This window comes from Salvelinus namaycush, chromosome 2, assembly GCF_016432855.1.
Source record: "Salvelinus namaycush isolate Seneca chromosome 2, SaNama_1.0, whole genome shotgun sequence".
NCBI lineage: Eukaryota > Metazoa > Chordata > Actinopteri > Salmoniformes > Salmonidae > Salvelinus > Salvelinus namaycush.
Genome location: NC_052308.1, coordinates 55,740,252 through 55,752,111, shown reverse-complemented (window position 1 = coordinate 55,752,111; position 11,860 = coordinate 55,740,252). Strand labels below are relative to the sequence as shown.

Here is an 11,860-nt window from a genome sequence, read left to right as displayed (position 1 = left end):
CCGAATACAACAGCTGTGGACCTTACCGTGAAGTGCTTACTTACAAGCCCTTAACCAACAATGCAGGTCAAGAAATAGAGTTAAGAAAATAATTCCTAAGTCAAATTTTTTTATAAAATCCATAAGTAACACAATATAATTACATAACGATAACGAGGCTTTATACATGGGGTACCGGTACGGAGTCCATGTGCAGGGGTACAGGTTAGTTGAGGTAATTTGTAAAGTGACTTTGCAGTTATAATAAACAGTGAGTAGCAGCAGTGTAAAACACTTGGGGGGGTGTCTTTGACAAATGTTTGGCCCTTCCTGTGACAACGCTTAGTATATAGGTCCTTGATGTCAGGAAGCTTTGCCCCAGTAATGTACTGGGCCATACGCACTACCCTTTGTAGAGCCTTATGGTCAGATGCCCAGCAGTTGCCATACCAGGTGGTTATACAACTTCTCAGGATGCTCTCGATGGTGCAGCTTCACAACTGTGTTGGTGTGTTTCGACCATGATAGTTTGTTGGTGATGTGGACACCAAGGAACTTGGAACTCTCGACTTGCTCCACTTCAGCCCGTCGATGTTAATGGGGGCCTGTTCGGCCCTCCTTTTCCTATAGTCCACAATGAGAGAGAGAGAGAGAGAGAGAGAGAGAGAGAGAGAGAGAGAGAGAGAGAGAGAGAGAGAGAGAGAGAGAGAGAGAGAGAGAGAGAGAGAGAGAGAGAGAGAGAGAGAGAGAGAGAGAGAGAGAGAGAGAGAGAGAGAGAGAGAGAGAGAGAGAGAGAGAGAGATAACAGATTGACCCTAGCCCTCTGACACAAACTATTGCAGCATAAATACTGGAGGATGAGATACGAGGGGTAGGGAGACACTGTGGCCCCGTCCGATGATACCCCCGGACAGAGCCAACATGCCATGTAGTTGTAATTAGTTTAAACCTCTGGACATTATATCGATTCGACACAGTATCAACACAATAGTAGCCTTGGTGTGCAGGTTTCCAATGGTGGCAGGGTGGGCACATCCATTGTAAGGCAGGATTATCTCTGTGTTGATGGTAAATGGTGATGGATACCCCAGTACAGGAGGTGTAGTACCAGCTGGAGCATGTGGAGCACTCCATCTGTGAAAGTAAATGTCAATGAGGCCATTGATTCCATTATATGATAGCTCAACAATCCAGAATTGAGTTTTGTTTAACTGGCCATTTCCATTACATTCTAGGTGAAATCATTCACCAACAATCTACGCAAGAGATTATTTGGCCATGAATGTGGCAAAGAGGGGAAATTGACAGTTTGGTGAAGAAATTACAATTAGCATTTGTTGGCAGTGGCTAGTTAAAAAACCTGAAGATATAAGTCACCTTGCAAAGTATTCATCCCCCTTGGCGTTTTTCCTATTTTGTTGCATTACAACCTGTAAATTAAATTGACATTTATTTGGATTTCATGTAATGGACATACACAAAATAGTCCAAATTGGTGAAGTGGAATGAAAAAAATAACGTTTCCAAAAATATAAAAAATTTCCAAATGGGAAAGTGGTGCGTGCATATGTATTCACCCCCTTTGCCATGAAGCCCCTAAATTAGATCTGGTGCAAACAATTACCTTCAGTAGTCACATAATTAGTTAAATAAAGTCCACCTGTGTGCAATCTAAGTGTCACATGATCTGTCACATGATCTTAGTATATATACACCTGTTCTGAAAGGCCCCAGATTCTGCAACACCATTAAGCAAGGGGCACGACCAAGCAATTGGCACCATGAAGACCAAAGAGCTTTCCAAACAGGTCAGGGCCAAAGTTGAGAAGTACAGATCAAGGTTCGGTTATAAAAATATATCCGAGACTTTGAACATCCCACGGAGGCAACTGAATTTCCCTTGTGCACTCGTGAGTTCTAGTCCATCTTTTTTCCTTGTTATTAAAAAATGGAAAGAGTATGGCACCACAACAAACCTGCCAAGAGAGTGCCACCCACCAAAACTCACAGACCAAGCAAGGAGGGCATTAATCAGAGAGGCAACAAAGAGATCAAAGATAACCCTGAAGGAGCTGCAAAGCTCCACAGTGGAGATTGGAGTATCTGTCCATAGGACCACGTTAAGCCATACGCTCCACAGAGCTGGGCTTTGGGGTAAAGTGGCCAGAAAAAAGTTATAGTTCAAAGAAAAAATAACACATTTGGTGTTTGCCAAAAGGCATGTGGGAGACGCCCCAAACATATGGAAGAAGGTACTCTGGTCAGATGAGACTAAAATGTTGCTTTTGGCCATCAAGGAAAACGCTATGTCTGGCGCAAACCCAACACCTCCCATCACCCCGAGAACACCATCCCCACAGTGAAGCATGGTGGTGGCAGCATCATGCTGTGGGGATAATTTTCATTGGCAGGGACTGGGAAACTGGTCAGAATTGAAGGAATGATGGATGGCGCTAAATACAGGGATATTCTTGAGGGAAACAGGATTCAGTCTACCAGAGATTTGAGACTGGTATGGAGGTTCACCTTCCAGCAGGATAATAAGCATATTGCTAAAGCAACACTCGAGTGGTTTAAGGGGAAACATTTAAATGTCTTGGAATAGCCTAGTCAAAGGCCAGACCTCAATCCAATTGAGAATCTGTGGTATGACTTGAAGATTGCTGTACACCAGCGGAACCCATCCAACTTGAAGGCGCTGGAGCAGTTTTGCCTTGAAGAATGGGCAAAAATCCCAGTTGCTAGATGTGCCAAGCTTATAGAGACATACCCCAAAAGACTTGCAGCTGTAATTGCTGCAAAAGGTACAAAAAGCTACAAAGTATTGACTTTGGGTGGTGAATAATAATAATAATAATATGCATATATTAGCAACTATGACTGAGGAGCAGGCCGTTTACTCTGGGCACCTCTGTGCACCTTTCATCCAAGCTACTCAATACTGCCCCTGCAGCCACAAGAAGTTAACGACTTTATTCATATTTACAGATGGCATACAAGTTTGTTATGTAGGCACATGAAAGTTCACATGTTCCAGAAGGCAATTCTGCCAAAAATGTTGTTTTGATAAATAAAAATAAATGTTCAAATGCCTCTCCTGTGAAGTCGTGACTTGTGACATTATGCCTAGTTTCCTGAAACGAATCACAATTTGACAAGCACTTGATAATGCCTCGAATTTCCCGGCGGCAAATACATCATTCACAAGTCATAGGCTAATATTGTCAACATCAGACTATTTTTGATTTAATTTTGCCTTTACATATACTAAATAATATACAGTGCATTCGGAAAGTATTCAGACAGCCTTAATTTCTCCCAAAAAATTACATTACAGCCTTATTCTAAAATGTATTAAATCTTTAAAAAAGAAAATATCTACACACAATACCCCATAATGACAAAGCAAAAAACGTTTTTTAGAAATGTTTGCAAATGTATTAAAAAGAAAACTTATCACATTTACAGAAGTATTCAGACCCTTTACTCAGTACTTTGTTGAAGCACCTTTGGAAGCGATATCAGCCACAAGCCTTCTTGGGTATGACACTACAACCTTGGCACAACTGTATTTGGGGAGTTTCTCCCATTCTTCTCTGCAGATCCTCTCAAGCTCTGTCAGGTTGGATGGAGAGCTTCGCTGCACAGCTATTTTCAGGGTTCTCCAGAGATGTTAGAACAGGTTCATGTCCGGGCTCTGACTGGGCCACTCAAGGACATTCAGAGCCACTCCTGCATTGCCTTTGCTGTGTGCTTAGGGTTGTTGTCCTTTTGGAAGGTGAACCTTCTCCCCAGTCTGAGGTCCTGAGTGCTCCACATCTGGAGCAGGTTATCATCAAGGATCGCTGTACTTTGCTCCGTTCATCTTTCCCTCAATCCTGACTAGTCTCCCAGTCCCTGCCGCTGAAAATTCCCACAGCATGATGCTGCCACCACCATGTTTCACCGTAGGCATGGTGGAAAGTTTCCTCCAGACATGACACTTGGCATTCAGGCCAAAGATTTCAATTTAGGTTTCATCAGACCAGAGAATCTTGTTTCATGGCTTTGTTTTTGCTCTGACATGCTAAGTCAACTCTGGGACCGTATAGAAAGGTGTGTGTGCCTTTCCAAATCATGTCCAATCAGTTGAATTTACCACAGGTGGACTCCAATCAGGGTGTAGAAACATCTCAAGGATGATCAATGTTAACAGGATTCACCTGAGCTCAATTTCGAGTCTCAGAGCACAGGGTCTGAATACTTACGTAAATAAGGCATTTCTGTTTTTTATTTGTAATAAATTCACCAAAATTCTAAGAACCTGTTTTTGCTTTGTCATTATTGGGTATTGTGTGCAGATTGATGAGATTTTTTTTTTATTTCATAATTTTAGAATAAGGCTGTAACGTAACAAAATGTGGAAAGAGTTCAGGGGTCTGAATACTTTCCGAATGCACTGTATGTGTGAAATTTGTTTGGATTTAAAATGGACCATTATCATGCACCTGTCTCCAAGCAGGGGGAAAAAATGTCATATATGCACTTAAATAGCAACTGGAGGAAGCTATTCCTTTACTTAATTTGCATTGCCCTCCTGTTATAAAGAGATGCATTGTGCTTAATATTAGGAAAGTTGAGAAATAAATATAATAGGCCTAGCCTATAGAAAGCTGATGGGATCCTCTTTTTAATGGAGGCCATCACTCTGTTTTCTCACACGATCTTAATTTTTTAATTTAAGCTTTATTCAACTAGTCAAGTCAGTTAAGAACAAATTCTTATTTACAATGATGGCCTACCCTGGCCATCTCAGATGGCGCTGGGTCAATTGTGCGCCGCCCTATGGGACTCCCAATCACGGCCGGTTGTGATACAGCCTGGAATCGAACTAGGTCTGTAGTGACGCCTCTAGCACTGAGATGCAGTGCCGTAGACCGCTGCGCCACTCGGGAGCCCCCAATTGCATAGCCTATAGAAATGTTGCGCAACATGAGCTCATGGGCTCTCATGAAGTGTTTGATTTAGATTTCCGAAACATTTGCCCTTGATATTAGAGGGACAATGGAGTGCTGAGTACCAGGCAGTTAGCAAGTTTGGTAGGCTACTAATGTCCATCCGCTGCATCGGAGCTTGAAGAAGCCTAATTACCATGACTAAACGGTCACGTGGAAGTTGACTGCCATCATGACTCGTGACCGCTGGTGTGGTGGTAATACGGTCACCGTAACAGCCCTACCCATAACATAATGCAGCCACCACATCAGCTTGAAAATATGGAAAGTGATACTCAGTAATGTGTTCTATTAGATTTGCTCCATACATTGCGCTTTGTATTCAGGATAAAATGTTAATTGCTTAGCCAAAGTTTTAACATTATTACTTTAGTACCTTGTTGCAAATAGAATGCATGTTTTTGAATATTTTTATTCTGTACAGGCTTCCTTTTCACTCTGCCAATTAGGTTAGTATTGTGTAATAACTAATATTGTTAATCCATCCTCAGCTTTCTCCTATCACAGCCATTAATAACAGGCTATAAGTAACATAAAACAATCCCCATCAAAAATCTGTCAATTTATGGCTGTCCGCATCTGCGTTGGAAGGTCGCCGAGCTACAGGGGTGTTTGTCAGACCATGAGACATTCCGAAAATCAGCCTTCTCACGAAAACGTCTGTAGCGTTCGAATCATTTGGGCTACAAACTAATATGACCCCACTTTGGAAAGGGGAGACTCTCACAAACATGGTAATGGTTGGTCTACATCACCAAACAGTGTCACGGGACTCTCTGAATTTAAACCATACAAATTAATGGATGTATGGAGGTAGTTTTGTGCCAACAAAAATATATATTTTCCTGAGCTTTCTTATATCTCCTAGACATAGGACATGCATTTTAAAACATTATGATTTATTTTTTTGTAAATGTATGAATGTGTTATTCAATACATTTCTATGGGCTGTAGTAGTAAAGGCCAAATAAAATATTTTATCAAATAACTTGTACATATTTTTGTACACCTAAAGGGGTCCTAAAATTCCAAATCAAATAGCTAAATGATCCATGGTATGGCCACCTTAAAACAATTCCATATTTTAGCTTAGTAGAATTTTTACCCATCTACCAATAGGTGCCCTTGGCAAGGCATTGGAAAAGCTCTCTGGTCTTTGTGGTTGAACCTGTGCTTGAAATTCACTGCTTGACTGTGGAACCTTAAAGATAATTGTATGTGATGGGTACAAAGATGGTGTAGTCATTCAACAATCCTATTAAACACTATTATTCCATGTCCATGCTTTTTATGTGACTTGTTAAGACATGTTTTACTCCTGAACTTATTTAGGCTTGCCGTAACATAAGAATACTTATTGACTCAATACATTTCAGCTTTACATTTTTTATTAATTTGTTTAAAAAAATGACTCTGACATGATGGGGTATTGTGTGTAGATCAGTGACACAATCTGTTTTTTTTAAGCCATTTTAAATTCAGACTAACACAACAAAATGTGGAAGAAAAAGTCAAGGGGTGTGAACTTTCTGAATGCACTGGTGTGTATACATGCATACATACTGAGTGTACAAAACATTAAGGACACCTTCCTAATATTGAGTTGCAGCCCCCCTTTTGCCCTCAGAACAGTCTTAATTCGTCAGGGCATAAGGTGCCAAAAGCATTCTACAGGGATGCCTGCCAATGTTGACTCCAATGCTTCCCACAGTTGTCAAGTTGGCTGGATGTTATTTGGGTGGTGGACCATTTTTAATACACACAGGAAACTGTTAAGCATTAAAAACCTAGCAGCATTGCAGTTCTTGACACAAACCGGTGTGCCTGGCACTTACTACCATACCCCGTTCAAAGGCACTTAAATCTTTTGTCTTGCCCATTCACCCTCTGAATGGCACACAGACAATCCATGTCTCAATTGTCTCAAGGCTTAAAAATTATTCTTTAACCTGTCTCCTCCCCTTTATCTACAATGAAGGGGATTTAACAAGTGACATCAATAAGGGATCATAGCTTTCATCTGGATTCACCTGGTCAGTCTGTCATGGAAAGAGCAGGTGTCCTTAAGGTTTTTTTACACTCAGTGGATAGATAGATATTGAATTACAATTTTTTCCTACATTTTCATTACAATTCAGCTTGCTGCCATAATTATTTGGTGAAGAACAATAAAACTCTTTCTCTATATATATCATGAGAAAATTAATTTAGTTACACACCTTTCAAAATAAACCACTGAAAATATAGAGTATATACACATGGAGAAGAATTATCCTGCTATGTGATCTATAAAGACCTTTTCATTTGGCTGGTGGTGTTTGAAAGGGACACATTTTGAGGATAAATGCTCATTCACCCTACATATCAAGTACCTCTTCAGATACTTACGAAAGGTCTGATCTCTAAGCCCATAAACTATTGGACTAATAAACCTGGGCAAAATATGAACAATTACATAGCTAGTAAACCGGATCTCCAGCGCATGTGTGGAAAATATATATAGCAGCAGGCTGTCAATCAAAGGGCCTGTGTAGGTGAACATGCACATTAACAACTGTACAGCATGAAGCAAGATGGTGTTGCGAGCCTTCTTGGCATCCGCATTAGCCGCCTTGGCAGTGAACATGATCCTGAAATACGTATAGAAAAGAGTGAACCAAACAACAGTCAGATACACAGCGTGGGAAATGTTTTTCTTCTCTATCAGGTACGGGTTGCGGAAAAGTGAGTCTCGACTACAGAATATTTTGGAGTGGAAGAACTGAAGTGGTTCTGTGGCCAAGAGAATGAAAAGGTCAGGTAAAATTGGAATGGCGGCCATGATCCAAATGATGCCAATGAGAATGTAGGTCCTGTGCACTGTACATATCTGAGAATGGCGCAGCGGTATACATATAGCTATATAGCGCTCTAAGGCCATGGTAGCCAGGTTCACAGGAGTATTCAAAGTGGTAAAAATGGCGATCATCAAAAGAAAGCTGCACAAAGACACATTGATTGTGAACAGGATGTAGCTTATGACATGCAGGAAGACAGCAATGGTCAATTGGATCATGTCATTGATCACCAGGTGGATGAAGAGGATGTAGCGAGGGTTGACATTGAAGATCTCGTGTTTGAAGAAGGTGTGGACAAATGTGCCATTGATGTAGTTGATGGAGATCCACAGCGCCACCACAATAATGTTCTTTGTCAAAGCCGTGACAAACGTGTCTCTGACCTTGAGAGAGATGTGTGTGACGTTGCCATCGACTGAGAAATTCATCGCTCAATAGTTGCAACCTGTAAAGCAGTAGATTAGCAATATTTGGGCTGAAATATAAGGTAAATCAGATAGCGCTTTGTCATTTACATCCTCAAAAGTTCAGATATTTACCTCATCATCCATGAGTTTATCATACTGCTGCTATTTCTAAATCTTGCTGTAATAATGACTTGGTTAGATACAGTAATGTACCATCTACTCACCTTTCTAGATGTCCTCTAATCTCAAGATCAATCTAACATAATATGTGAGTCTTCATCTCTGGCATGAGTTTATATAGTATAATTTGAGTCCTGGGACTAACTTCTGACAAGGAGGGGCATTCCCTTAACACGGGCCATATTGCTCACACATACAGCTTTGCCACATGAGGGTGTTGATTACATTATATTTTTTAAGTGATGTTTGACTCATAATCTAATGTAACACCTTTTTCCCACTTACTTTGGCTGTCATCGATTGCCCAAGACAGATTCTTTGATATTTTCCAGCTAAATTACATTCCTTTAATTGTTTTTTTTTCTGCTGCTTTGGATTTGATAAATGGGTATGGTTTGATTTAATATTTGTCATTCTCACATTCAATTTCAAATCAGCATCCCTTTGAAAATAATCGGATCCCCAATGGACACGTTAGAATAGATCATTCACAGCTTGTGCATAATCAAGGGAAGGCTACAAAGCCCACGCCCAAATAAATGTTCATATATTCATGCTTATTGACATAGCCTAAACAAATACACTGTACATATTCAATCTCCAATCTCCACAGTTGGATCTGTGGAGAGCCTATCCCTCTCTCGCTCAGATTTCTGGCTCACAGCCTATGAGTACATTAGATGTACATTATGTACTTACTGACCTCTGAAGTGGGTTTAGTGGGTTTAAGTTGACTGCAAATGCCACTTTAACACTATGGTTTAAACAGGTGTTATCCCTGTTACCACCAAAGTTCATCAAAATCACAATTTACATATGTTGAACATTTTGTCAAATTTATTTTACCAGTTTCTTGTGGTTCCTGAATGGGGAAACATCACTGTTAATGTGTTAGTTGCTAAAGGGTGGTGACTCAAATATGAACTGCTGTAATAAAATCACCAAAGTTGTATATCATCAGTGCTTTAGACTCCAAATAACAATGTGCAATTCTGTTTACTAACTTAAAGGCATTTTGATACTGTAGACCATGCACTGCTTTTAAAAAGGTTACACAATATTCAGCTATGTACAACTGCTATTGTTTTGTTGAACTGTCTTTCCATACATTGCTGGCATTGTTAACCGAGTGCTTAATTGCAACATGCATGTTTGCCTATGGGTTCTCTTTTCCTATTTCATTTTAAAGAGTGGAATATTTGGTATATATTCTGTCCACTCATCTATGATTTATCACTTGATGTGATTATTAAAATAATTATTTTTCATCCAAAATTAACCAAAGCAAACTCAACCATGATGCACTTAACACCCGGTGAATATACAAGGCCACACACTGTTTAGCATTGAAGGTGTAGTGGGCCCCACTTCAGGACCCACAGGATGGTCATAGGTAGGCTGATATGTGCCTGGGCTTGTGCCATCATGGCCATTGAGGCCAAAATAAATGATTTGATTGGCTGAAGATTGTGCTCTTTAGCTCAAATTTCTGTAATCAAACCCAGTAAACCAACACATAAAGCATGGTATGAAGGGAAGCTGAATCAATACAGGTGTCTCAGGAAGTGGTTTTACTTTTAGACAGCTATATGGTGTGTGCCAACACTTCCTTGTCTGAGCTCCTCTGCTTCTTCCGTTCACTTGGCAATGTTACACCAGACTGAGAACTTTAGAGGCTGATTGTTGTTGAAAAGCAGTTGCATATGTTTTTCCACGGCTCCTTGTGAGTCGAAGGCCAGACTACCTATTGGGACAATTAACATGTCTTTACCAAGGCTTGGGGGACCATCTGGCATTTCACATTCTCCAGTCTTGTCTGGGAGTCAGCAAACACGGCAATGGAAAGGGGAGCTCCGTCCCATTAGCCTTAATTAGAAGCTACTGACAAAGGTCATCCAGGGCGGGACACTTGTGGAAAGACAACATGGCATCCCAGGGACTTATTAGAGCGTCTATGGAGATAAGAACTGAAGTTCATCACCATAAAGTATGTCTCTGTTTGCAAACAATATTGAAGCAAGATCCCATTACACATTACTTGTCAATTTAGTCCCTCAGGGGTACACACCACAACACTTCTCAGCCCAATTACAGGGTGACTGCTCTCTGGTTGCAATGATTCTACGCGTCGGTTCAGAGTTATGAAGAAACAACACAGAGAACAGTTCAGTCTTTATTACCATCTGTGCCAGAATAGAGAGTCTTCAACCATTACAAAAAAGGTTATTAGAAAAAATACAAAAAGTACAGGTAACCAAATATAGGAGTATAAATCTTTCCATCACATGGTCATTTAATACAAGACTAAATAAAGAACAACAAGAAACTAAAAGGCCCTCTTGTTCATTTACATAGCTCAGTGACATTCTCTCGGTCTCAAGAAAATGCAGTAAAATGCTTCAAAGATAGGGCAAATCAGTTCAACTGTAAAAGCTCACTCCATTTAAAAGAAATTATAAACAGGGTGGTTCGAGTCCTGAACGCTGATTGGCTGACAGCTGTGGTATATCATACCATTTACCACGGGTATGACAAAACATTTAGTTTCACTGCTCTAATTACATTGGCAACCAGTTCATAACAGCAATAAGGCACCTCGTGGGTTTGTGATATATGGCCAATATACCACGGCTAAGGGCTGTGTCCAGGCACCCCGCGTTGTGTCATGTGTAAGAACATATACCACACCTCCTCAGGCCTTATTGCTTAAGTAAACCACAGCAATAGTTGGGCATAAACTTCCCTTCCTTTGTGGTGGTATTTTGATTTCACATAATATACCAGTAAATTCATGACCTCATTCAACTTCATACATAGTTACAAAGTAAGACAATCAATGTGATCTTAATTACTCATTAAGGATGTCTTTTTGGAGCTCAAATTAATACAGAACTTTCTCATCCTCTTGACAGTAATGTTTTGCTTTGATCTAGGTAATTTTGTGACGCTTGGTTTCACTTTTGTGAATCCAGGAACCCTAATTTTGTATTCTTTACGACTCTCCCATCATTTATTTCTCTGAAAATATTGGATTATATTACTTTCTATGAGAAAATGCGTCCGAATTTGAAGTGGTAATAATAATAATACTTATTAGTTATTTTTTCCCCCAGTTTTCTACTGCTGATATCAAACTTGCTATAAACACATTACATTAACAAACCATATAAAACATATTAAGGATTAATAGAGCACAAATAAAAACCGTCTGGTGTGAGAATGGAAAAATACTGTGTATTTAAGACGCACTATGCAGAAATCGCCCCGGCATTTCCTGGTTGCTAAAATTCTAATAGTTTGCCTAATTGAAGTTCATAGTGACATTATAGAGAATCAGAATATAGAGAATCATTGTACCATGTAAACCGTTGTGAAATATATTTTCCATAACCAATAATATTTTATTTTCAGCTGTTTGAAGATGTACAAAAATAAAAGTTAAAAGACACACAAACAAAACTTT

The 11,860-nt window shown here is 39.9% G+C and overlaps 1 protein-coding gene across 1 annotated transcript; it reads right to left on the bottom strand.

Annotated features, from left to right (window-relative positions):
• Positions 1-7,242: 7,242 nt before the first annotated feature.
• LOC120022236 (odorant receptor 131-2-like) lies at positions 7,243-8,238 on the bottom strand. The gene has a single exon (XM_038966122.1). The coding sequence runs from the start codon at positions 8,236-8,238 to the stop codon at positions 7,243-7,245; it is 996 nt and encodes a 331-aa protein (XP_038822050.1).
• Positions 8,239-11,860: the final 3,622 nt, after the last annotated feature.

Bases quoted from the DNA above. Each gene is read 5' to 3' on its own strand.
- LOC120022236 (XM_038966122.1), bottom strand. From the start codon at position 8,238: ATGAATTTCTCAGTCGATGGCAACGTCACACACATCTCTCTCAAGGTC.